This window comes from Fusarium pseudograminearum, chromosome 2 (genome assembly GCF_000303195.2).
Source record: "Fusarium pseudograminearum CS3096 chromosome 2, whole genome shotgun sequence".
NCBI lineage: Eukaryota > Fungi > Ascomycota > Sordariomycetes > Hypocreales > Nectriaceae > Fusarium > Fusarium pseudograminearum.
The window spans coordinates 7,727,883-7,751,241 of NC_031952.1; the positions used below are offsets into that span (position 1 = coordinate 7,727,883).

At 49.1% G+C, this 23,359-nt stretch overlaps 7 protein-coding genes across 7 annotated transcripts, besides 2 other annotated features; 4 read left to right on the forward strand and 3 right to left on the reverse strand.

Annotated features, from left to right (window-relative positions):
- Positions 1–1,541: 1,541 nt before the first annotated feature.
- On the reverse strand, positions 1,542–3,012 carry FPSE_12077 (uncharacterized protein; the record flags this gene model as incomplete). The annotated part of the gene is made up of 3 exons (XM_009265194.1): positions 1,542–1,849; positions 1,904–2,051; positions 2,107–3,012. 3 exons carry the CDS (start codon positions 3,010–3,012, stop codon positions 1,542–1,544), a joined length of 1,362 nt encoding a protein of 453 aa, XP_009263469.1.
- A 1,378-nt stretch (positions 3,013–4,390) lies between these two features.
- On the forward strand, positions 4,391–5,569 carry FPSE_12078 (uncharacterized protein; the record flags this gene model as incomplete). Its single annotated transcript, XM_009265195.1, has 3 exons — positions 4,391–4,448; positions 4,510–5,024; positions 5,075–5,569. 3 exons carry the CDS (start codon positions 4,391–4,393, stop codon positions 5,567–5,569), a joined length of 1,068 nt encoding a protein of 355 aa, XP_009263470.1.
- A 312-nt stretch (positions 5,570–5,881) lies between these two features.
- FPSE_12079 (uncharacterized protein) lies at positions 5,882–6,712 on the forward strand (the record flags this gene model as incomplete). The annotated part of the gene is made up of 1 exon (XM_009265196.1): positions 5,882–6,712. One exon carries the CDS (start codon positions 5,882–5,884, stop codon positions 6,710–6,712), a length of 831 nt encoding a protein of 276 aa, XP_009263471.1.
- Positions 6,713–9,062: 2,350 nt separating this feature from the next.
- Positions 9,063–9,087: a microsatellite.
- Positions 9,088–9,774: 687 nt separating this feature from the next.
- FPSE_12080 (uncharacterized protein) lies at positions 9,775–10,452 on the reverse strand (the record flags this gene model as incomplete). Its single annotated transcript, XM_009265197.1, has 1 exon — positions 9,775–10,452. One exon carries the CDS (start codon positions 10,450–10,452, stop codon positions 9,775–9,777), a length of 678 nt encoding a protein of 225 aa, XP_009263472.1.
- Positions 10,453–12,305: 1,853 nt separating this feature from the next.
- FPSE_12081 (uncharacterized protein) lies at positions 12,306–14,164 on the reverse strand (the record flags this gene model as incomplete). The annotated part of the gene is made up of 4 exons (XM_009265198.1): positions 12,306–12,415; positions 12,466–12,619; positions 12,671–14,061; positions 14,119–14,164. 4 exons carry the CDS (start codon positions 14,162–14,164, stop codon positions 12,306–12,308), a joined length of 1,701 nt encoding a protein of 566 aa, XP_009263473.1.
- A 1,108-nt stretch (positions 14,165–15,272) lies between these two features.
- Positions 15,273–17,099, forward strand: FPSE_12082 (uncharacterized protein; the record flags this gene model as incomplete). The annotated part of the gene is made up of 2 exons (XM_009265199.1): positions 15,273–16,550; positions 16,602–17,099. The coding sequence occupies 2 exons, from the start codon at positions 15,273–15,275 to the stop codon at positions 17,097–17,099; spliced, it is 1,776 nt and encodes a 591-aa protein (XP_009263474.1).
- A 2,665-nt stretch (positions 17,100–19,764) lies between these two features.
- Positions 19,765–23,129, forward strand: FPSE_12083 (uncharacterized protein; the record flags this gene model as incomplete). The annotated part of the gene is made up of 6 exons (XM_009265200.1): positions 19,765–19,798; positions 19,862–19,943; positions 20,003–21,320; positions 21,368–21,578; positions 21,626–22,842; positions 22,902–23,129. The coding sequence occupies 6 exons, from the start codon at positions 19,765–19,767 to the stop codon at positions 23,127–23,129; spliced, it is 3,090 nt and encodes a 1,029-aa protein (XP_009263475.1).
- Positions 22,120–22,156: a repeat region.
- Positions 23,130–23,359: the final 230 nt, after the last annotated feature.

A 23,359-nucleotide genomic window follows, 5' to 3' on the forward strand; every position in this document is an offset into this window, starting at 1 on the left:
ATAGCTCAACCCTCACTGCAGCTGTCTCGTGGTGGTCCATCTCCGGATCCTCCCGGTCTAATTCCGAAGAAGGCAAATCAGATGTCAGGTATTCTTCTTGTCAGCGAGGAGTCGAGACAAATGGCGATAAAAAGCTTGCAACAGTAGACAATATTGCACTGTACATGGCATTGAAAAGTCATGCCCCTAGTTGTGCGTATTTAGGCATTTCACCCCAGACACCGACAAGAGGCCGAACCATTGCTCTAATGCACCTCAAGTAGACCGACATGGGACTTTGAGATCCAAATCTCATCGCTTTCCTGTCCCGTGCTCTCTCCCGGGCCGTCAGCCTCAGACAACGACGTCCGGGGTGAGCTGCAGGAACCGCCACAGAATATGGGCCGTCCACGAGACCCTTTGATGGTCCGGCTCTGTCCGAGTTGGCACCACTCGCATGTGCTGTGTTGCTGCCATATCATGACTTTAAAAGATGGACCAGTTGCCGGTTCCCGGAGTAGATTCTCGACCGATTCTTGCGTCGTAACGCGTGTTGTACCTGGAGTTATCCGTCTTCTGACCCCATCTTTCATGCGATTAAACCTTGTGGTGCGATATGATGAATGCACTTTCAGGTCCCGAACGTCAAGACGTGGGGTCCCCTCTTCACCCCAGGTTTGGATCGCTTGCCAGGTCACGTACTGTAGTGTACTTACACCGCTTCACGGCCTCACGATAATAGACCTTGGGTGGATCGGATTCGCTCGCTTGAGAGACGAGAAACAGCTCAAGCACAGTCCACGAACCCCAATATGGAACCCGGAAGCTGCAACAAAAATAATAATAGGAATTCCGTACCTTGCTAAAAGCTCACGTGTTCGAATGACCTCTTGTTTGTCGTAGCGACGGAGATGCAGCTGCGTCGCCTTCCGTCATGGTCGTGTGCTCTCACTTGTGCTGTCAAACTAAAAGTGAAGAATAAACAAATGGCGAGATTTCTTTTCTGGTGGTTCGGTGAATACTCCTTTGACAAATCTCGTGACCAGAGCCAGATGCTTGATGTTCAGTATGGCAACAGACAAAAGGAAGGATAGATGACAAACATAAGAAACTGTGATCACGAGCTTGCACTCCTTGGCCGATTATCGCGATAATTGTTCTTTCCTATCCATATCGTTTTATCCCATCACCATATGGCGAATCAAGTTTTAAAGCAGAGAACACAGCATGATGTAAGTCTTGTGCCAGTACCTCGAATAGCTTTGACCCTGACTTACACCAAGGGCTGTTAGGGTTAGAGACAGTGTTTGGACTCATACGTATCTGCTCGTACTTCTCTCTATACGAGTTAGCCCTTCGCCTGGGTTAAGAATATGAGAACTCTGGAAATCATACATCATTACAAGCTGGAGATCGACAGCACGTACCATTAGAGTTTCATTTGCTTCTCTTGCCCTGCATAGTAACTTGATCGTAATACAACCCAGTTAGAAAAATGATGCCCCTGGCTTTCTACTCCAGCTGATATGTGTTCAATCTTGAACGACAACTGGCCGCGTCGGCTAGTATTTCGAATAGAACCGCATTTCTGCACCGCCAACATCGAAGACAGCCACCACATTCTGCAAGAACACGTCGCCCAGGACATACGGTCCAGATTTACCAGTCGAAATAGCCAAAGCACACTTCTCATTGGATGGATCCTTGAGTTCTTCGTAGATCAGGTCTGCTGGGTTGATCCAGAAACGAACGCCTGAAATAATGACCGCGAAATGAGGAGGCACAGCTTTGCAGTCGGCAAAGTAGGCTCCCCATTGCACCATGTACGTAGCGGGAGGGTCAAACGCATTTGCGATGGCTTCGGCCAATGCTTCAATATGTGGTCAGCAAAACCTCCTATGAAATATCGCATGGTTTAACTAACGAGGAGGGAGGAGCATCATTGTAGTCCCTGTATCAACGATGTAGGGATACCTTCCTGTGTCCGTTGTGCTTCCCCATTGAAGGCCATCTGGAATTATAGTATAAAACGAAGGCTTCCAAGCTGTGACGTCCCGTTCGACAAGCTTTGCCTGCCAACCTGTTAGTACTTCCAAATGAGAGGGAAAGCGTTGCAAGTCAACTGACAATGATGAGGTCTGTGGATGCAAAAGACCTGGGATGCCAATGCATAGGAGGAAGTCCTCCCCAAGCCAGTACACCGTCGCTGGTGTTTGTATCGATGGTGACACTGAAAACAGGGTCGATCAATCCTTGCGAGATGGCGTTGGTCAACCAAGGAGTGTAAGGATAATTGTTCCACTCAGAGTCGTCGACCGGATCATCTGGATCACCGATATAGCCGCTTGTGAGTGATGGGTAGGCAAGCCCGAGAATACCAACAGTGACATTGTCACCGTGCCAGTATGCTCTGTTGGCTAATCCGACTTGCTGCCCGGAAACTGATACGCCTCCGCATGCGATATCAGAGGTACCCATGGGGCCTGCCACATCTTCGCCAGATCCATAGCGTCGGTGGAAGTACACCTCAGAGATGTCTTTAAGAAACTCTGGGATGTGCGGTTGGCCAAAATTGCAGGCAGCCTGATTGCGTTTATCGCCCGCGCTGTTCTCACACCTAAAACCGGTCTTGGCGGCCCATGTATCTGAGCTTCCAGTGTCAAAGATTAGCCAAACTGGGGTCTGATCCCAAGTGCACTGAATTGCATAGGCAGTCGAGAAGGCACCGACAGCGGTAATGTTTTGGCGAGGGGTATCTTTTTCGTGTGGCTGGTCGGGCTGCGTGAGAAGGGAGAGTGAGGATCTCGGATAGACATCATCCTTGGTTTTGAGATGCTTCAGTCGTGATACATAGACACCGGTTCGGTCGGGTGACTTAGTGGCTGCGAGAGCCCTGGCTCGCTCGAAGGAGAATCCGTTCAGTGAAGTCGACAGATCCCAGCTTTTCGGTCCTACTTCGCTCTTCACCACAGCAGAAAGCACAGGACATAGGATGATAGCTATGAGGACGAGAATTGGATGAAGCGGTCCCATGTCGGCGATTTGTAGGTGAAAGAGAGTCGGTGTTCGGAGAGAGGTAGAGAGTTCAGAAATATCTTAGGCAGAGGGTGAGGGTGCCTTAGGTAAAGGGAGTAGATGCTCCGAGATGAAAAGTCTGAAATGGAATGTCTATGGTGAGTGCCGGCCGCCGGTTCTCTGACAGTGCCTTGAGGATGCCTTCCTTCATGGGTGGGAAGGCGCCTGCCTAAGCTCAAAATTGTAGCGGGAAGGTGCTACTCAGGCCTCATGTGATGCTTACCATGCAAACCAAAACGATCTATGATCGCGACAGTCAGTTGCATTATCTAACACATGATTCGAGAGAAGGGTTGTTTATAAATGAGATTCGTCGGAACGCCCTGGCACTGATACAACTTGCCGAAGCGAGAGATATGAGTTGGGCATGCAAAGAACTCCTAGATCTGTGTCACTACCACAACACCTCTTGGTAGGCACATCCAAAAGAAACAGTATCTTAACCGATGGTAGGAATTTGCGAGACGATGAGACATTGCAGTTCATTCTGACCTTTTGACATGCTGGTTCGAAACGACCTGGAACTCGACATTTCCATCCTCAACTCTGGCATCGGGTAAGCTATCCTTTTGATTTAATCTCAAGTCATGGAGCAAAATATCAAATATATGACTGTCGTATGTTTACTAACACAAAAGCCTCAACTTTTGGTCATCTCTCATGGCGGCTTCGATATCGTCTTGCTAAGCCGGCATGACTGACAGACATCCAATAGCTTATGTGCCCAACCCTCAACAACGCAACAATCCCAACACCTCTTTGAAAAGATATTTCGCATAAAGAACAGTGGCTATTTATGAAAAAATCCCCATCTAATACCTTGCTGGTTATCAGGTTGTCAAATGTCTGACTAGTGTCCTCTGAACCAAGTGGCGTTGCGGAGAACAACAGCCAACTAACTAACTGGTTCCAGAAACCTACACGAGCCAGATCCATCTTTCAGCCTTGTAGAGCGACTTGAATACTTTGTGGAATTAACACTGGTTCTTCGAGTTTTACATAAGCCATTTGTAATAAATAGCTTATATGCACGACTCCAAAGTCCGCATCTCATGATCCAAATACAAAGGCCCTTTTTCGGAACGGGAGCGAAGAAGCTGGCTGTGTACCCTTATCTACTCGCATTTCACGCGTTCCAATAGGCTGTGCAAATTCAGCAAAGCGACAACTGGGTCAGGGGTGTTTACATCGTCAGCATATGCATATTGGTAGGGCTGACAAGCTACGATGATGATGCAACACCACAGCGCTACATTTGGCTCTTTTCAGTTAGACATTGTGGTGAGGATGATTGGCTTAGAAGGGGACCGATTAATTACAATCCTGAAATCCTGAAATGCCTGCGCCCAGTCTGCCTATCGTGGGCTCAAGTTTCAGTGCCCAAGCCAACTTACGTATCTGCTTGGGGTGGGTTTCCATATGGTGGAGTTTGCATCGCCTACTAGTAGTAGCAAGCTATCAAGCGAGTCCTCGAGGATATACGCGCTGAAAACCCAGAGCGTGAGGTGATTCTCATGCCTGAGACATGCTTCATGGGTGCCAACCCGATTTCCCTCGGGGCACCTCTTCCCAAGGGCTATACTACCCGTCCCAAGGTGATCAATTTGAACCCCATCCCATACATGGCTAACAGCATCGACACTGCTCCTTTCGGCCCTGGTCTTCTTCCTGATTCGACCGAATCTGGCCGTGCAAGGAATCAGTTCATGAATCAGATGATGGTTGGTGGTCCTTTTGCCGAGGTCATTGCCCACCAGGAAGAGGTTCTGAAGGGGCTTGGGGCTACCGAGATTCTTGAGCCTCAGGTCCCCTTCCATCACTGGGTGCTCATGCACGACTTGACTCTCCAGTTGTGCCCTCCCAGTCTCGAGTATGATCGGTCTGATATGCCCTCCAACATTAAGTTTGCTGGATGCTTGACACCAAAGCCCACCCCTGGCGATTTTGTCTATCCTGCTTGGTGGGACGATGTGGAACGAGGAGACCGTCGCATTGTTGTCGCATTGTTGCCGTAACTCAGGGCACGATTGCGCAAGACGCTTCCAACCTCATCATCCCTACCGTCGAAGCTCTATTCGATCGAGACGATCTCCTCGTCGTGGCTATTATTGGCCGAAAGGGCGCTGCTCTTCCCAAGGATATGGTCATCCCCTCTAACACCCGTGTTGTCGACTATCTTCCTTATGATGTTCTCCTGCCTCATACCTCTGTGTTCGTCATGAACGCTGGTTACGGTGGTTTCCTCCACGGTATAACAAACGGAGTTCCGCTGGTTCTTGCAGGTGAGAGCGAGGATAAACCTGAGATTGCCATGCGTGGAGAATGGAGCGGCGTCGCAGTCAACTTACGAACAGGACAGCCTATTCCCGAGCTTGTAAGAGAAGGTGTTGATCGGGTTCTCTCAGACGACAGTTTTAAGAAGAGAGTTGATGAGATCAAGGCAGAGAATGAGGCGATGAAGATACACGACTTCATCGAGGAGCAGATTCTCTCTATCGGAGAGTTGGATGCGTAATGGGTTTGTAATGGATTTGTTTATCACGGAGGAGTTCTGGTATTAATGTAGGATTTTTTTTTTAGTTTATGCAGTCATCAATTGGTTACTTGGCATTTCATCAGAAGTAGTTGCCGAGTGCGACGGTATCTTTAGTTCCGTTTCCTGCGTCCGGCTCCGGTTCCAACGGAGCTTCGGACCGTCAGTTCAATGAATCCGTCGGCCCCCAATATTCAGGGGACATGGAGCCCGGTGCTCTACATAAGCATCATCATGTCCTTCTCTCGTAAAAATAGGTTTAGTAGGCTTCCGAGAGCTAAATAAACATCTATCATGTCGGCCATCAAAGAGTCGCCCTTGGCCTTTATGGACGAGCTCAGTAACCCATCTGTGTTGCATTACTGCCCAAAAGAATCAGCACCAACCGCCAACTCTAACGATCCTTCTATTATCCTCATTCTGTCCTGGGCGAATGCTCGCGAAATTCACATAGCCAAGTATATTTCCGAGTACCGTACTATCTATCCAACATCTACTATATTGCTCATCCGATCTACCCCTATGCTCTTCTTGCAGCCCAAACGCCGTCATCCTCTCATCAAAGCTGCCCTACCAATTCTCAAATCTCTTAGCGACAAGGAAGGTGACAGGCCTCAGCTTCTTCTCCATGTCTTCTCCAACGGTGGAGCTAGCTCTGCCGTTACTTTGTGGGAGGAATGGGAAGCCGCACTTGGAAACGAGCCAGTTCCTCGACATGCAGTTGTGATGGACTCGTGCCCGGGTTATTTTCACTGGAAACGAGATCACCATGTGATTTCCCTGGACTTTCCGTGGTTCATGTCACCTCTCATCTGGGTGATTATGGCCGTTGGTTGGCTGTACTGTATTTTGATCCTTGGAGCGATACCGCATAAGCCCAATGCTACGGCGCTCAACACCTCGCAGAGGATAAGTCGGGAGACTATGCGAGCATATCTATACGGAGATGCGGATGTACCAGTTAGTTTTGAAGACATCGAGTTTCATGCACGAGAGGCGAAGAAGAACGGTGCAAAGGTTCGAACAGAATTGTTCAAGGGAGGCACCCATGTTGCTCACGTTAGAATTGATGCAGATAGATATTGGAAGGTTGTCCAAGAGACCTGGGAAGGGAAGGGTGTATAGAGTAGAAAGTACTGTTATACTTTTGGGGGGGACATTGTTATGGGCAGCTCTGTTATAAATAAACTCAGTACATATATATTACATCCACTTCTCGATTCTTGAAATCAATAAACACCCTTCATCTGTGAACCCAATAACCCGATCAATTATTGTCTCTACCCATTAGCTCGCGCCCAATGCGATAATGATGATGCTGATAAAAGAATAACGCCAACATCCCACAGATATAGTAAATAATGTACAACCTGAAAATAACTCCCTATGTCGTGTACAATGCACGCTCAAATTCTTTGTCTCTTGTGATTACCGCCTGAACTCGAGCTCGAACCTCCTTCGTTGGTGGGACTTCTTTTACCCAGACTGCTTTGGGTGTAAGACGGCTGCTGAAACATCATCGAATGATTGTCATCCAGGCCAACGCCCTCGTCTACTTCGCGACATACGGAGCATTCCTGGTTGAAGCTGTGCTCTTCTACCAGAATACCACGCTGACATCCACCAAACCATCCCATGTTTTTGGCATCGAGACAGTTGAGCTCTTGTGTCAAGTCGACCCAGGTCTGAAGCGAATCACAGCCTGTGCAGTGCCCTCTGAATATCAACATTCGACACATTTCGTTATATGGAAGAAAAAGTTTGTAGTATCTCGTCGATGAAAGAGTGACGAAACGTCAGAAATTGAGTTTGGGAACTAGCGGATGATGGTCAGCAAAGATAAGAAGACTGAGATATTGTGGTATAAACGTACTAAGAAATGAATTCCACTACTTTTGGTTCTTGTAATGGAAACTCTCGCGATGTTTCAGTTGGGTAATCGCCGAATACCGAGGTGTGGTGTCTTGATCAAGCGACGCCTTGTAACGTCAGAAGCGAGACAACAGCCGTGCTCGAGTAAGCCACAATGCAACGTCCGAGCGTGATGCAGATGACGATCAACCGAGAGAGGGGAAAACAGAAGAATGAGGTAGATTTCGGCAGTTCTTGAGTGAGATGGACAACTTTTTTTCTTTCGTGCCGTGTTGATGCGTTGGTCGAGTTATATCGATCGGATGAGCTACTACTAGGTTGAGAGGGACTGATGCTAAAGAAGGAAAGTAAGAGGTCTGTTACTTCAAATACTGAGTTGAACATGCCAAGTATTATGAGAAAAATAAAAGAAGAAATGGGATATCAATATAGAAACACAAGAGAAGTAGGTACGTGATACGGCTTACACCGACTGATATTGGTCATATTCAAACAAGGCGGATAGACGGCCAACTTTAATTACTCCTTTCTCCATGCATTCTCCAACGTCACCAGCACTAAGTGAGACATGGAAATAAAACAAAAACTAGTAAAACACATGTCATGTTCCCGAAACGGATTCGCAGCGATCTTGGCGCGCGCCTCCATCGATATCTTGAGCTTCCACCTTTACTTAGCCTGTTAGCTAGTTCTAAACTTGACCGCGTACCTCCCGGGCGGAAATTGCAAAATTCCGATACCATCATCGTTTTCTTCTACAGCAAGCTACCTCTAAGCTGCTTTTACCCCTTGGCTTTTGCGGCAATAAGCTTTCCACAGAACAAACTTTTGCCACTGATGGCTGGGGCTAGTGAGAGAGCCTTGAAGCCGTTCAGCTTCACTGCCACTGCCACCCACCGCCATAGGACGATCAATATTAATCCCCATGTCCTACAAGGTTCTAGACCTCCAGCTTCGGGCTGAGGAATTCTTCTCTTGAGTGTTCTAGACTTTGTTCTAGAAAGACTTCGGAGCTTCCGTCGTGCTTCCTTGCTTCTGCCACTGACTTCATAGCAAAAACACCACTGAGAATTAAAACACTTATTTGTAATTCTGAGAAAGTGTTCAAATCGTCAAGATATGTGTATTGTGTTAAAGCAAGCAAGCCAAGGGGCAATTAATGAGGAGGCTTGGCTGTCCAAGTCATCGGTATCCCGCTCTTCAGCGCCGCGCTCCCGAAAGACTGACGCCTTTGAAGCAAAGCAAGAGACTAATGCATCAACCAACACATGGCGATCCTCCTTCTTCGGTCATGGCGGGCTTCTCTTGGCAGACATCAAGATTCTACCATCTCCTCGGGTCACTTCAACGCTGCTCGACGTTTCATGGCAACAGCCTTTCGCGGCTCGCCCTCTTTACCCAGACTGGGTAGGGAGTTTCATAAGAAGAGGTAGGATTCCTGTTTTTGGGGGGTTCAAGATCGTCGCCACTACTGTAAGCTTATCATCGATACTGCATCTATCAACATTCCTAGTTCACCAGGGTACTGTTGATACAAAGATTCTCTAACCAAGTGTGGGTATACCAGAGTAGTTTCCTACTGTGGCATCTAACCCGCGGTGCCTGACATGACATGACATGACATGACAAGCTACCACTGTAAGCTAACATTAGTCAAGTCAAGTCGAATACTACTAAGAAGCTCAAAGTCCGAAACTTGTTAAATCCGTCGTCGACACTGGAATTCTCGAGACATCCACCATCACCTTGATGAAAACACCTTCGTTGTGGCCCTGCCACTAACCGTCCCCGCGGCGTCATCTCAGGCACGAAACAAACGTTCTACAGGCATAGTCGAAGTTTCTATCACATTTCTCTCACCAGTTTTTATGCTTCTGGGCTGAGAGTCCGTCAGTTTCATCCAGAGCCCTTGTTGATATCTGGTTACGCTGTCATTTGAACTCTCTCAGTCCAGGTAGAGTTGGCAGTGCAGTACTCAGGAACAGAGCAGACGCCTAAGGTCTAGCGGTCCACCACGATGGGCCCCTTTAAGACTCGTCCGGCAGGTTTGTTCCTTTTGGAAGGCGTCGGCATCAACTCAAGGAAAAGTGGCACACCAAGTGTTGAGACTCAGGCTCAAGTTATAAGAGACGAAACTACTACAAAATTTCATGGTTTAGACTACACTCTCAGGTTAGTATCTATTTTTGTGCCCTAAAGCTTAGACATCACTGCTGGCCTTGTGAATAGATAGTACGCTTTATTGTTTATTCTCTTCTAACGCTGGTATTCCGTACTCCGTGACCACAACAAAAGGCTAGGCTCATGTGCTGGCATCAAGGAGAAGAAGATTCTTCCTCTTGCTCACGCCTCTGAGCTTCGCGAGCCCAATGACCTAGCGGGATATTTCGAACAGAGCGAGAGTTGATGCGGACACCACGCCCACGGGCTCGCCAGCGAGCTTGCACACGAGTGGTAGACATTCTTCTTCTCCGATTTGTATTATAGTTGCGGATGATTATAGCGTATAGTCTTTGAAATGATCTATCATCCAGTGTTGGCTGTAGCGATGAGAACATGGACACGCAATTGTAGCAGCGACTACTCAAGATGAAAATGTCGTCGCGATCGGGGCCGATGATATATTGTCTTTCTAAGACGTAGTTGCATATGTCGCAGCGGTAATTCCGCCAGTGCCCTCTTGGGCGTTGTGTAGTAGTGGGATCCGCGTCGGATTCCACTTCGGAGTCGTCAAATATTTGTTCTTCTAAATCTGGATTTGATTCCATGTCCCTGATGTACTGCTCATCTTCGGCCTCTTGTTGACCGGCTCGTATGAGTCGGGCCATTCGTCGATCGAAAAAATAGTAGGGTGATGGGCCTGGGTCTTCTACATAGCGTGATTCGACTTCGAAGGGTGTTTCAGCTCGTTCGGGGGCTGGTAAGAGTGGTCGGAGGGCTGGTCTGCGTTGTCGGCCGGCTGGTCTGCGTTGTCGGCCGGCTCGATTAGGCATGATGAAGACGATGAATATGAAGTTGATGATTTGTAGAGTGTCAAAAAAGAGTGATGACTGATATGATATGGTGTTGTTAAGAAGAAAGAAACCTACTAGAGTGCCAACCCATTGGAAGTACCTATGTAAGGATGGTTGTTGAACGACGATGAAAGAAGGTATGATCGAGGCAAAAGGGTTCTACTTCGATCTTGACCACCTAACCGGGGAAGGGGGTCGAGACCAGAGCTGTCTCGACACGAATATAGACTGTTAGGAAGGATCGATGTTATCCTGACCCCCAAGTGTCTACTACGCACACATGATAAGAGACAAAATTGGGCGGTTTGGCTGTCTTAGACCAGCTCTTGGTATACTTTACTGTTTGGCTGGATATCGAAGCCCTTACTCTTCCAATGAAGTAAAACCTAAAATGAAATTCACAAATGTGAGAAGCTCATGTTGACTTTTAGGTATGAGTATGATCCGAGTTCTGGTCCAGTAACTCCCTGATTCGACGACATACACCAGTGGCACACCATCTAAACTCAAGTTAATATCGTACAAACACGGGGTGCTACCTTATAGGTACTTTCCTGCCTTGGAACGATTGAGGAAGTTGGATGTGGCATTGGTACGGAACGTCCCTGGGAAAGCTCGAGGGAGCCCTCCAACTTGAACCGGGATCCAGCTGTTGCCCAAGAGAGACTACAAGAACGAAAACAATCCCGTATTTCCAGTACGATCTTGGTTATGTCGTCTTCATGACTCTTGCCTACTACTCGGGCATTCAAGGGATTATGGAATCATCATGTGGTCAAGGTTCTTATCCCATGTTTGCAAGACGACCACTGGTGTAGCGACTGCCAAGTCATTGTTTCTCTATATGCATTCATTCTTTCACAGTTCGCTTCAAATAAAAGGGCACGTTATTAAAAACTCGTGGAAGCCCACGGTTGCAAAAGGCTAACAATATGTTACGGTGGTAATACAATGCAACTAATCCCCAACTCCATTTCTCCAATCCCCCGTTCCAAGAAGATACATTCCCTTTCCTCATGCCATGCATGCAATGATGAGAAACAGTCTGGAGTTGAAGCCAGACTCAAAGAAATCGTAGATGAAAGCGTAACCCGCCAATGCAGATGGCGAATAGGTCCCATGCGCACAGCACGCAACACACATGCAGATACAACGAAACCACTTGCACGACACAATCGATTTCATCCAAGAACGCACAGGTCTGGCTGGAAAAGAGTATAAGCACGATCGGACCCATGTACAGCAAGACACTACTGTCTAGTTCGGGTTGAGAGGTGACTTTCAAGCGATTCAAGCCACCAATTCACAACTCAATCGCATCACGACAGGTTGCAGATTTCAGGATGAACGCCAGACCCATGGATGAACAGGCATCAAAGATCGCACATGTCATCACTGCGTTAGTCGTGAGCCGTCAAACCACAAGCATCATGGTTGCGAGTAAGCCGTCAAGTACGAGTCCTGCAGACTATGTTTCGAAGAAGCATTCAGCACCGAGTCGAGATAGCGCCTAGATAGAATCGGATGGCGGCAGAGCAGTACGGTCATGGACGTTGCACTTGCTATGCATCCCAGTATTAATGTCGTCAAAGACGGTCGAGTCAAATGATATACGTCAAAGAAGTTGAGTCCAAGTAGTTCTCAGGAAACGGAAACGAAAACGTATGCTGTACAGTCGTGGGTCGTATCGACAAGCCATGAGGTGTCAAGAGTGTGAAAGGCATGGCATGGTGTCAACCGAACCACAGATGGTACCCTCACTCCGCGGCAGTTGCGAAGAAGAGCTCGATCAAGGTCACCCAAGCACGCGCAAGAAGACAAGAGAGACATCACTATGCCCCAGGTGCAGGAGCGCCGGCAGGGGGAGCACCTTGACCACCTTGCTGTTGCTGGAACACCAAGGACTGATACCACAACGCAAGGTAGTTTTGGTAGCCACCGTCTGTTTCAGTTAGTGTCAATCGAGACATAGAGATTTCATCAAGGACTTACACTGGGCATATGGATCTGATCCGTCGCCTGAAGCCGGTTGAGGGGGCTGGTTAGTAGGTGCACTAGGAGTTTGCTGCTGAGAATAGCTGGGCCTGTCAAGATCCTGGTGTCCGCGGCCACCGCCGCCGCCACGTGGACCACTTCCTTTCTGTCGCTACAAATATTAGGTGCTGAACCAAGGACACCATGATGGGATATAACTTACCACTGCATCCACCTTTTCGTCGATAGCCTGCTTGGCTCGCGCAATGCTATCGCGAGAACCGATCAAGGCAATCTCCCTCTGGGTCTCACCAGGTCCAGAAGATTGGGCGACGTTAATCTTGCAGCCAGTAGTGTTCTGCATCTCACGGATTGTCTCGCCGCCTTTGCCAATGATCATACCTACCGCATCCGAAGGCACATAGACGGCATCGTTGATCTTGTCAGGGCCACCCGAACCGCCCATATCCCTTTGCTGAGGACCATCATGGCGAGCAGGAGGAGCGGATCCTCCACCACCAAGCCTCTTGACAGGTGGGGGCGCATCACCTCGACTGTCACTGTCGACGATTTCCATAATGAAATCCTTTGCACGGGCAGCAGCCTCCCGGGTGCCAATGAGGTTGACAGGTCGTAGTCCATTGACGCTCTTGGATTCACCAACGATATTGATGTGACAGCCGGAGCGCTCCTGAAGATCACGAATAGTTTCTCCACCACGTCCAATTATCAAACCAACTGTCCTGTCAGGAACCATGATTTGCATGTGGTCTTCTCCTTCACGTAGAGCGGTTGCGCCACCCTTGTTGGGGTCGCGAGGCTTCTCGGGGCGGTTAAGGGCACCCATACCGCTATCCTCTATGATACGATTGATCGCTTCCTTCACTTCACCGCGGCGGTGTCTTGGTCCGGAGATCTTGCACTGCCTATAAGGGCCCGGGCCACCATCAGTTGGGGCGAGAAATTGGACACGGCAGTTGGAGTCTGCCTCTATGCGTCGGAGATTCTCTCCTTGTCTGCCAATAATAAGGCCTACCAAACTGGATTCAATCTGAATTGTTTCAGAGTTGTCATCTCCCCCTCTCAATGGGGACCTCTCGCGTCCGCTCCCTTCTCGAGGGGAGAAGTTGCGACCGCGAGGACCAGGCGAGTAAGAACGATCCCGATCATAGCCTCGACCATGTGAGCCGCGGTCACCACCGCGTCGTTCATCTCTGTAGGGGTTCACACCATCACGAAACTCATCACGAGCAGGAGATCGCGATCGCGAACGGTTGTATCCTCGATCGGGTCCTCGGTTTTCGGAGGCGTAAACCAAGGGACGGTCGTAGGAAGTGACTCCTTTCTCGGCGGCGTAAGCCTTGGCTTGAGCGATCGCATCCGTAATGCTCAATGTGCCTGAATTAATAGGCCGAATCGAGCTCAAGTCGAGGTTTCCGCTAGACGATGGTGCAGGAAGGCCATTGTATCCAGGTGCGCCATAGCCACTGGAGTTCATAGGCGGCTGCTGGTATGCGGCCGCGGGCTGCGTGGACGCGGGCGGGGGAGGGTATGCCTGACTGGGGGCGCCAGGTGGTGTCTGGGTAGGTGTTCCTGTCGGGGGCCGCTGGGATGCTACGGACAAGTCAGTAAGCGCAAATTACCTGAAATATATTAGTTCTTTTAACTTACCGAGCGCAGCTAGAATGCTCTGGATATTATGGTGAGAGTCCGTCATGTTGCTTGTGGTGGATTGAATCAAGAACCAAGCACAAGAGAAAGAGACTAATTTTTGCCGTGGGGATGTACCAGAAAATGGTGGACTCGATAAATTCAACGAAAAAAACGAAGTTTGGCTTGGTAGGGGTATGGCAGTTTCTACCAAAGGCAACGGACAAGATAAGCTTTTCTGACGTAGGTAGATATCGCGACGACTCGACGGATCTGCCGGTCAAGTTTTGAAGTCGAGATGGAAATCAAGACTTTGCGATGAGTAGACCAATACAGATGACGAAAGAAAGGATATTGACAGATCGCCAATAAATGTCTCGGGTCGCGTAAGAAGGCTGGTGCGATCGCGACGATAGTGAGATACAGAGTCTCTGGCCACGAAAGGGGTGATGTCTCGAAAGCGCAGATGAGATTGAGGAGGGAGGAATCTGATTTGGAAGAATCAGTGGAGGTTCATAGAAATGAGAGTCGACCCGAGCGCGAAGAAGGTACAGTGCCTACAGTTAGTACCTGCAGTGTAGCGTGACTAAAAGCTAAGCTATATTGGGAACTTAAGTGACAATCCTCCACTACGTAGCCTACGTACATCACAGAAAACCCTGAGAGAATATTTGAATCTCCATTTGCGATGCAAAACTTAATGTTGGAATTTATCTACTTTTGTGTCGCCTGATCTTGACCGGCCGTATTTTTCTTTAAGCTCATTTATCCAAGTTTTGCATGAACCTAACGGACAGGTTAGGTTTTTGCTGTCGGATGAGTCAGACTTGTCTTATTTTGCATCGTTAATAAGAAAGCGGATAAAGGTACAAGACACACCACACTCTGTACCTACATGCATCTCGATCAATTCAATTCACACTGCAACCCATTTAATGAGTTCTCTTTTGGGAGAGACACAGACGTACATTAGCCTAGTCCTATAGTAGCAAGCTTACAGCAACATTTGCCGCTGCTCCACTGCGGGGGTTTCTACCACAGTTGAGTCGGATCTCGGATAAACTAAGCACCGTTATCGCCCAAGACTTTTCCTTATCGTTGAAAAAAAGTTCTCGATTCGAGACACTGCTTAGACGATCGGTTGTACAGAATACCTCGCTCAAGCGCAAAACAAGATGGATTTCACCAGCAGCAAGAAGCGTAAGTTCAAGGACGCCAACGGTGTCAAGCCTTCAAAAGGAAAGAAGTCTTCTTCTATTCCTGACAAGAAGTCAAAGAAAGTCAAGCGCGCCGAACCCGAGCCCCACGATGAGCCCGAAGACGATTCTTCCGACGAGGAAGAGCAGGCTCTGAAGGAGGTCGAGGACGAGAGCGAGCAAGTCGATGAGGATGCCGAGGCTGTGGATTCTGCGGGAGATGAGGAGGAGGAGGGTGGTAACGAAGACAACGCCGAAAACAACACAGATCTGCCTAATGGTGGACAGCTCACATTACCCCCGGTTGCTGGCGCTGAGGCGCAATCATTCGAGGAGCTCAAGCTTTCCGAGAAGACCATGAAGGCCATCAACGAGATGAAGTTCACCAAGATGACTGAGATTCAGAGGAGAGGTATCCCCCCTTCTCTGGCTGGTCGCGATGTTCTCGGTGCTGCCAAGACTGGTTCTGGAAAGACTTTGGCCTTCTTGATTCCTGTCATTGAGATGCTGAGCTCTCTACGCTTCAAGCCCCGTAACGGTACCGGTGTCATTGTTGTTTCTCCCACCCGCGAGTTGGCCCTTCAGATCTTTGGTGTTGCCCGTGAACTCATGGCGCACCACTCTCAAACATACGGTATTGTCATTGGAGGCGCAAACCGCCGCGCTGAGGCCGAAAAGCTCGCCAAGGGTGTCAACTTGCTTATCGCCACCCCTGGTCGACTACTCGATCATCTTCAAAACACACCCTTCGTTTTCAAGAACCTCAAGTCTCTTGTTATTGACGAGGCCGACCGAATCCTCGAGATTGGTTTCGAAGATGAAATGCGACAGATCATCAAGGTCCTTCCTAAGGAGGACCGACAGACTATGCTCTTCTCCGCTACTCAAACAACCAAGGTCGAGGATCTTGCTCGTATCTCGCTGCGACCTGGTCCCCTATACATCAACGTCGACGAGGAGAAGCAGTACAGTACCGTGGAGGGTCTCGAGCAGGGCTATATCATTTGCGAAACCGACATGCGATTCCTTCTACTTTTCAGTTTCCTCAAGCGCAACCTCAAGAAGAAGATCATTGTGTTCTTTAGTAGCTGCGCTTGTGTGAAATACCATGCCGAACTCCTCAACTACATCGACCTTCCCGTTCTTGACCTCCACGGCAAGCAGAAGCAGCAGAAGCGAACCAACACCTTTTTCGAGTTCTGTAACGCTAAGCAGGGTACCCTGATCTGCACTGATGTTGCCGCCCGTGGCCTCGACGTACGTCTTGTACCCGAATTACTACACAAACATTTTGCTAACTTGAGATAGATTCCCTCTGTTGACTGGATTATCCAGTTCGACCCTCCGGATGACCCTCGCGACTACATTCACCGTGTCGGCCGAACCGCTCGAGGCAGCAACAACAAGGGTCGATCCCTTATGTTCCTTCAGCCCAACGAGCTCGGCTTCTTGTCGCATCTCAAGGCCGCTCGTGTCCCCGTCGCCGAGTTTAACTTCCCCACCAAGAAGATCATCAACGTTCAGTCTCAGCTTGAGAAGCTCATCAGCCAGAACTACTACCTGAACAAGAGCGCCAAGGACGGTTACCGCAGCTACATGCACGCCTACGCTTCGCACTCGCTGCGCAGCGTCTTTGACATCAACAAATTGGATCTTGCCAAGGTCGCCAAGAGCTTCGGTTTCACGCAGCCTCCTCGTGTTGATATCACTCTCGGCGCTAGTATGAGCAGAGACAAGAAGCAGCAGGGCCGCAGGGCGTACGGCAGCCAGCCACGACAAAACCAGGGTAACAAGTTCACCAGGTAAATGGCCTGAGCACCTAATGGGAAAGGTAAAATGTGGTGGGCAGTCAAATTGGCTCTCGGTGTAAATGGAAGGCTTCAAGCACGGCGTTAGGTTTTGAAAAATGTAATGAATGTACCCAGCTACGGCAGGATCATAGACAGACCTTTTCGTTTCAATTGCTTCGTTCAAGTGAAGGCGTGTCTAATTTCGTTGAAACATCTGCCACCTATCATGCGTTGTGGATGAGTTATGTCTTGTACCATAAAGTTTTGAGCCCAGGAGCATTGCTAGTAGGCCCTTTCTCATTTCCACTTTTTGGTCGCTACTTCGTCTGCATTGCTGGAGGTAGCCCATCACCAGGGATGACTGGTTGGCATTAAATCGACACCTACCTCGACAAATAAGGTTGGTATTCTTATTGTGAGTGCAGGTACCCGTCAGTCGATTGACTCGAGAGATCGACAGTGTCAGATGCGTTTTAGCCGAACCTGTGACTTGATGCGAAGTTCAACATGGTTTGATCGACCGACACTCATCGAGCCACTCAGACAAATCGAGTGACTGCCCGAACCGAATTTCAGACCACAGCCTCAACTTCCTCTTAGAATCTAGCCTAGAACCGTCTCAGTAAAAACAAAGCTCGTATCCAAACCGGAGGTCTCGGCGTGCATCCCCAAGTGCAACATCTACCACACCCTAAGAAATCAGTCATTGGCCAAAGCCGCGTCACGAGCTTCACTCCCTTCATCCCGTTGGGGCCGCAGTCCGCGTCATGCCCTTTTTGGCCCTGGAGATCAATTGATTCCTTCTATTTGCTTGGAAAAGAAAACGTAACTTTTACATTGTCCCCATTTACTGTCAAGAAACTCTGCATCGTACATCTTTGAGCAAGAGGCTGATCGAGCGACTTGAACTACATCCAGCTGAATCGGATAAAGAGCCGAGAGACGTACCAACACTGCCACCACCAACCTACAATAATCCCGCGCATCGAATCAGTAGCTGTCTTTTTGTCTTTTTCATCCCTTCAAAAGTCAAAAAAACAAGAAAAGAAGGCAGAAGCTTCATAGCATTGTAACCGACTGGCGGTTCCATCTATCTATCGCCATCCAACCAAAACCCACCTCTACGAGCCTCGGCACTCCATCCATCGATACTTTCAAACTCAATTCACTGTCAAGTCACAATGTGCACCAAAACATCAATCGAGCACCGCTGCGGACATGTCGTCTTGCGCGGCAACACAAGATGTTACCGAGAGGACTGTCCTGGAAGAAAAGAAGATGTCACCAAAGTCGACGACGACTGCGCGCAGTGTGAAAACAAGCCCAGCCGATTCAGATCTTCGCGGTGGTGCTCAGTCGGATGCTGCGTTTGCCAGTAAGGGAATACGAGGGAAAAGAAGAGAGGGTGACGAGAATGATTCGATTTGGTCGGAGTAACACGGGTTTGAATTTGGGAATACGGAGTATGGAGGGAAGGCTTTTTTCTGTGGCAACAAGTTACTTGGAGTTTACCGGCCTCTCAATTTACTACCTAGTTATGAGTCGAATAATCAACTCATTCCATCGTTTTGGTTTGAAACCTATCGGTCCATTTGGTGTAGGTAGTCATCGCTGTTTGGATGCACTCCGCACCAGATCTGAGACATGAGATGATGCGACAGGTACTGTCCGTGCTTGTAAAAGAAGCCAACTGATCGACGACCACGAGTAAACAAAGAATGCAGCAGCAGCTTCTTTGGTGAGGGGGAGGAACTGGCTTCTGGACTCTGGGCTTGAATGCGACTCAACTGGATTGGATGATTGTCAATTAAGAGTTGCCCTGGGCTTGGGTCAAATGCATAATTGGACGGACCTTTAGCTACTAACCTAACCCCCCTCAACCCCAACCCCGCTGTTTGACGGGTTAGAAGGCCGGGTATTTGGGTGATGTGATTGATTGACAGGGGTCCAGGGGTTTGTTTCCCTTCTTGCTTCTCCAGCTTCCAAGTTCAGAGCTCACGAGACTTCTCCTCTTTGACCAGACCAGGGCTTCCTTCCAATCCTTCCTTCGATCGAGTTAGCGGTCCAACAGGCCTCGAGTGCCTAGAGTAGAGGCTGGGAATAGGATTGAACCCCTGGAGAGAATTACTGAACGCCTCCATGGTTACCTACCTTGGTACCTAGGCCGTCAAGCTGCAGCCATCCACCAATTCAGTTCCATCGCGCACTGCACCTCACCCAACTTGATTTTATTAGCACAAGGGACGGCATAGTTTGGCCACTTAATTCTTATGCTAGGAACTTCTTTTCTGTGCCTTATGCGCTTCAACTTGTTCCACTTGGTACCTGTGTAATAATAAGGCAGTTTCTACTACCCCAGCCTGCTAAGAGGCAAACCAGCCTAGCGGGTACTATCCAGTAGTGGTTGGGCCCTCCACTTTCCATGCTTCCCCATCCCGCATTCCGCAATCATCACCACTTACCCGAACCCCGACAGGACCTACCAACTTTCACTACCACTACGCACAGCATCACGTAGAGACACTGAGCCGTATCCGTGCCTGTCAATTCCAACACACGGCCTGTTCTTGTCTTCCCGTGGTCACCGTTTCCTGTGCCTTCCCGTCATTTGTACTACGTCTCTTCCCGTCAGCGGCGCATGCTTGACTTGACTTTTGACATTTACTCTCTCACATTACACCATGGCTAAGAAGGCGCGCCAAAGAATCAGCTATGGTAAGATGAATTATCCCAATGCGTCGTTTGGGTCTTCTAAACAAGCTGCTAATACTATAATAGTCCTCGAAAACGCCAAATCCTCCGAAGGTGGTCATCGTCTAGGTGTGAATGGCCTCGCCGTTGATAATGACAATGCGATTCTGTGAGCTCTTATAGTCCTTGTCATGTCCATTTGCCCACCACTAACCAAACTCACCATAGATACTCGGGTGGACGAGACGGCATTGTATGCGCTTGGGACTTGAACCTCGATCTCAAACACCGTAGCGACGTTACCGATTCGACACCTGCCGCCTCCGAAGACAAGAAGCCCGAGTCTACAACCAGGTTCCGCGCTCAAACCCATGCCCACATGCACTGGATCAATGATATTGCCCTTGCGCAGAATAACACAGCCCTCGTCTCGGGCTCATCCGACCTTACAGTAAAAGTCTGGCGACCATATTCCGAAGAGGATAATACCCGCGTCGAGACGATAGGCGAGCATGCCGATTATGTCAAATGTGTTACAACCCCGCCCCCAGATATGGGCGCAAACTGGGTCGCTTCGGGCGGCCTCGACCGCAAGATCTGTTTGTGGGATCTCAATGGTGCCGGTAAAACACTCGAGATCGATGTTCAAGGCGAGGAAATTGCTGAGAAGGGTTCTGTATATGCCCTGCGTGTCGGGCGCAATATCATGGCGAGTGGCGGTCCAGAAAAGACGGTGCGCCTGTACGATCCTCGAACTGGCGACAAGGTCTCTAAGCTTGTTGGTCATGTTGACAATATTCGCGCCATTTTGATTGATGATGCTGGTGACACAATTCTTAGTGCCAGTGCCGACAAGACGGTCAAGATGTGGAGTATCAAGAACGGTCGCTGCATGTACACATTTACAATGCACGATGAGAGTGTCTGGTCGCTTTTCTCGGATGACCCAACACTCGGTGTTTTCTACAGTTCTGATCGCTCTGGTCTGGTAGCTAAGACAGACGTGCGGGGCAGCTTAGAAGAAATGGACGATGGCCTCAGTCTTGCTGTCGCACATGAACACATCGGAGTCGGTAAGGTTGTGGCCGCCGGGGGGCATATTTGGACAGCAACCAACAGGTCCTCGATCAACCGATGGGAAGATGTTGATACTGATACCAACATCAAGCTCCCAGAGTCAGTTCGACACCATAGAGCTACATCAAACGCCTCCAATAGACCACACGAATCTTCTCCTCCAGCAGTTAACGGGACGGCTAAGAAAGAAATTCCCGCTGAGTCTATCTTGCGCATTTCTGCAGCTGCCTCCTTCCCTGCACGATCTGCGCCGGACCCCGATTCCACCACCATCACAGATGCTGTGACACGAAAAGGATCAGAAGTTATCATCGATTCAGGAGAGTCAGATATTAAGCCAATTCACGCAGTGGCCGAGGAAACGATCGAAGGTCAATTTGGACTGCTCAAACATAGGTTGCTCAACGATAGGAGGCGTGTATTGACGTCGGACACTGCCGGCGATGTGTTGTTATGGGATTTGATCAAAGTATGTTTCCTTCGCCATAGCATAGCAAACAAGGCTAACTTTCACAGTGCAAACCTATAAAAAGCTTCGGCAAACAACATTTGGAGGACGTGGAACATCTCGTCAACACTGTTGAAGCTGTATCTCCATGGTGCTCCATCGATCTCAGTTCAGGAAACCTCACTGTGGTGCTAGAGCCCTTCAACTGTTTCGATGCCGAGGTATATGCAGACGAGCTTGAATTGCCAGAAGCTGTGGAATTCCGAGAAGACCAGAGGAGTACGTGCGACTACCGCCTGTAGCGAATTTAACTAACCCCTTCACAGTCAGTCTTGGAAAATGGATCCTTCGGTATCTCTTTGCCGATCTCATCGATGAAGAAATCAGGAGAGATGAGGCGCATCGTCAGAAGCTCAATGAGGGTATTGAAACAAGACTGGTTGCCTCTGGAGGATCTGCCAATGCTCTTCCATTATCGATATCATTACCAAAGTCGGCCATTCCGGACTGGGATAACGCAGACCAAGTCACCCCGAAACCCAATCTCTACCCCAATACTCCAGGATTGGGCATTGGTTTGGCAACACCTGGCCCTAGTATTATGTCGGGTCCCAACAGCTTGCCCGATGTACCTGAAAACGCTGCAACGAGCCCCATGACTCCTATAGAAAAGAGGACGTCGCATGTCAGCCGTCCTTCAACAGAAAGAGAGGACTATTTTACCAGCCCCTTACAACTTCTTGAGTCAGCGGTCAAGGCAGCGAGCATGGTATCGACACCAACACAGGATAATGCAGATTCGAAAAAGTCTATAGATGGTGACAAAGAGAAAGAGAAGGATAAGGACAAGGACAAGGCTGATAACGCGAAATCACCAAGCACACCATTTGGCAAGAAGAAGTTCCGCATGACATTTGGTACTAAGAAGCTCTCACGGTCAGCTTCTCAAGCCACGACGGAGAAGCCTGCTATTGTCGAGGAAAAGGCTGAAGAGTCCGAGTCGTCATCCGTCCATGAGAAGGAAAAGGAGGTTGATGACAGCTTCTTCGGCGTTATTCAAAAGATCCACCAGGAGTACGATAGACAACTGACCGAGAACCCTGACAAGCCTGTCGAGACCCGAGTGGTCCCCAGTCTGCCCAACGACACACCCGTCCTAAAACTCCCGCCCGGAACCAAAGTCGTGATCCAGGAGGAGACCTCGGGTGGCAGTGCCAACTTATATCAAGGCACTGTCGAGGATGTTGGTAAAGATGCAGACCTTATTGAGCAGAAGGCACCCATGTGGCTGGGTGATGTTTTGCTTCAGAACATTTTGCCTTTCAAGGAGCCAGTCAAAGTCTCATTTGTCTTGTATCCAGTGGATGACAGCCTCCCAGCCATTGCTTCGGCAGATGGAAACAACCGGCTCAATGCGAATCGCATGTTACGAGTCAGAAAGATTCTCTCCTACGTAGCTGAACGTATCGAACCTCCACTTGAGGAGCCCGAGGAGAATCCTATGAGAGCAGAAGAGTATTTGGAACTATACTGCAACGACCAGGTAAGCCCTCTCCCTTTTCGGATTTCTTCACGACACTCCGTTTGCTAACTCTTGTTTAGCTGCTCTCCCCCGTGACAACTCTGGCCACTCTCCGCACTCACCTCTGGAAGGGAGGCAATGATATCGTCCTCCACTACAAGGCCAATGGTAAAAAGGAACTCCGGCCGTTCCCTCCTCCTCCAGAGCCTAAGCCAGCTGAGCCTGAGGAGGCCCAAGAAGCCTCTGCTACAGAAGAGGCAGCCACAAATGGCCAGGGTCCTTCTCAACCCCAGGCTCAAGCCGTCTGATTTGAGACAGCCTGTGTTATTGCATATCGAATGACCAGACGACCTCCGTCCAATAACTTTCCATGTTTCATGCACTCCTTTTTATATACCAAAAGGTAGACTTTTGTCTCTAGCGAGTCCCTTTACCGTATATATTTGTACATAGGTTAGATGCCACCAAGGCGCATATACCATTAGCGAGAAATCAAGCCTTTATCCCTTTTGGACCGCCCATCTCCCATCTCCCATCT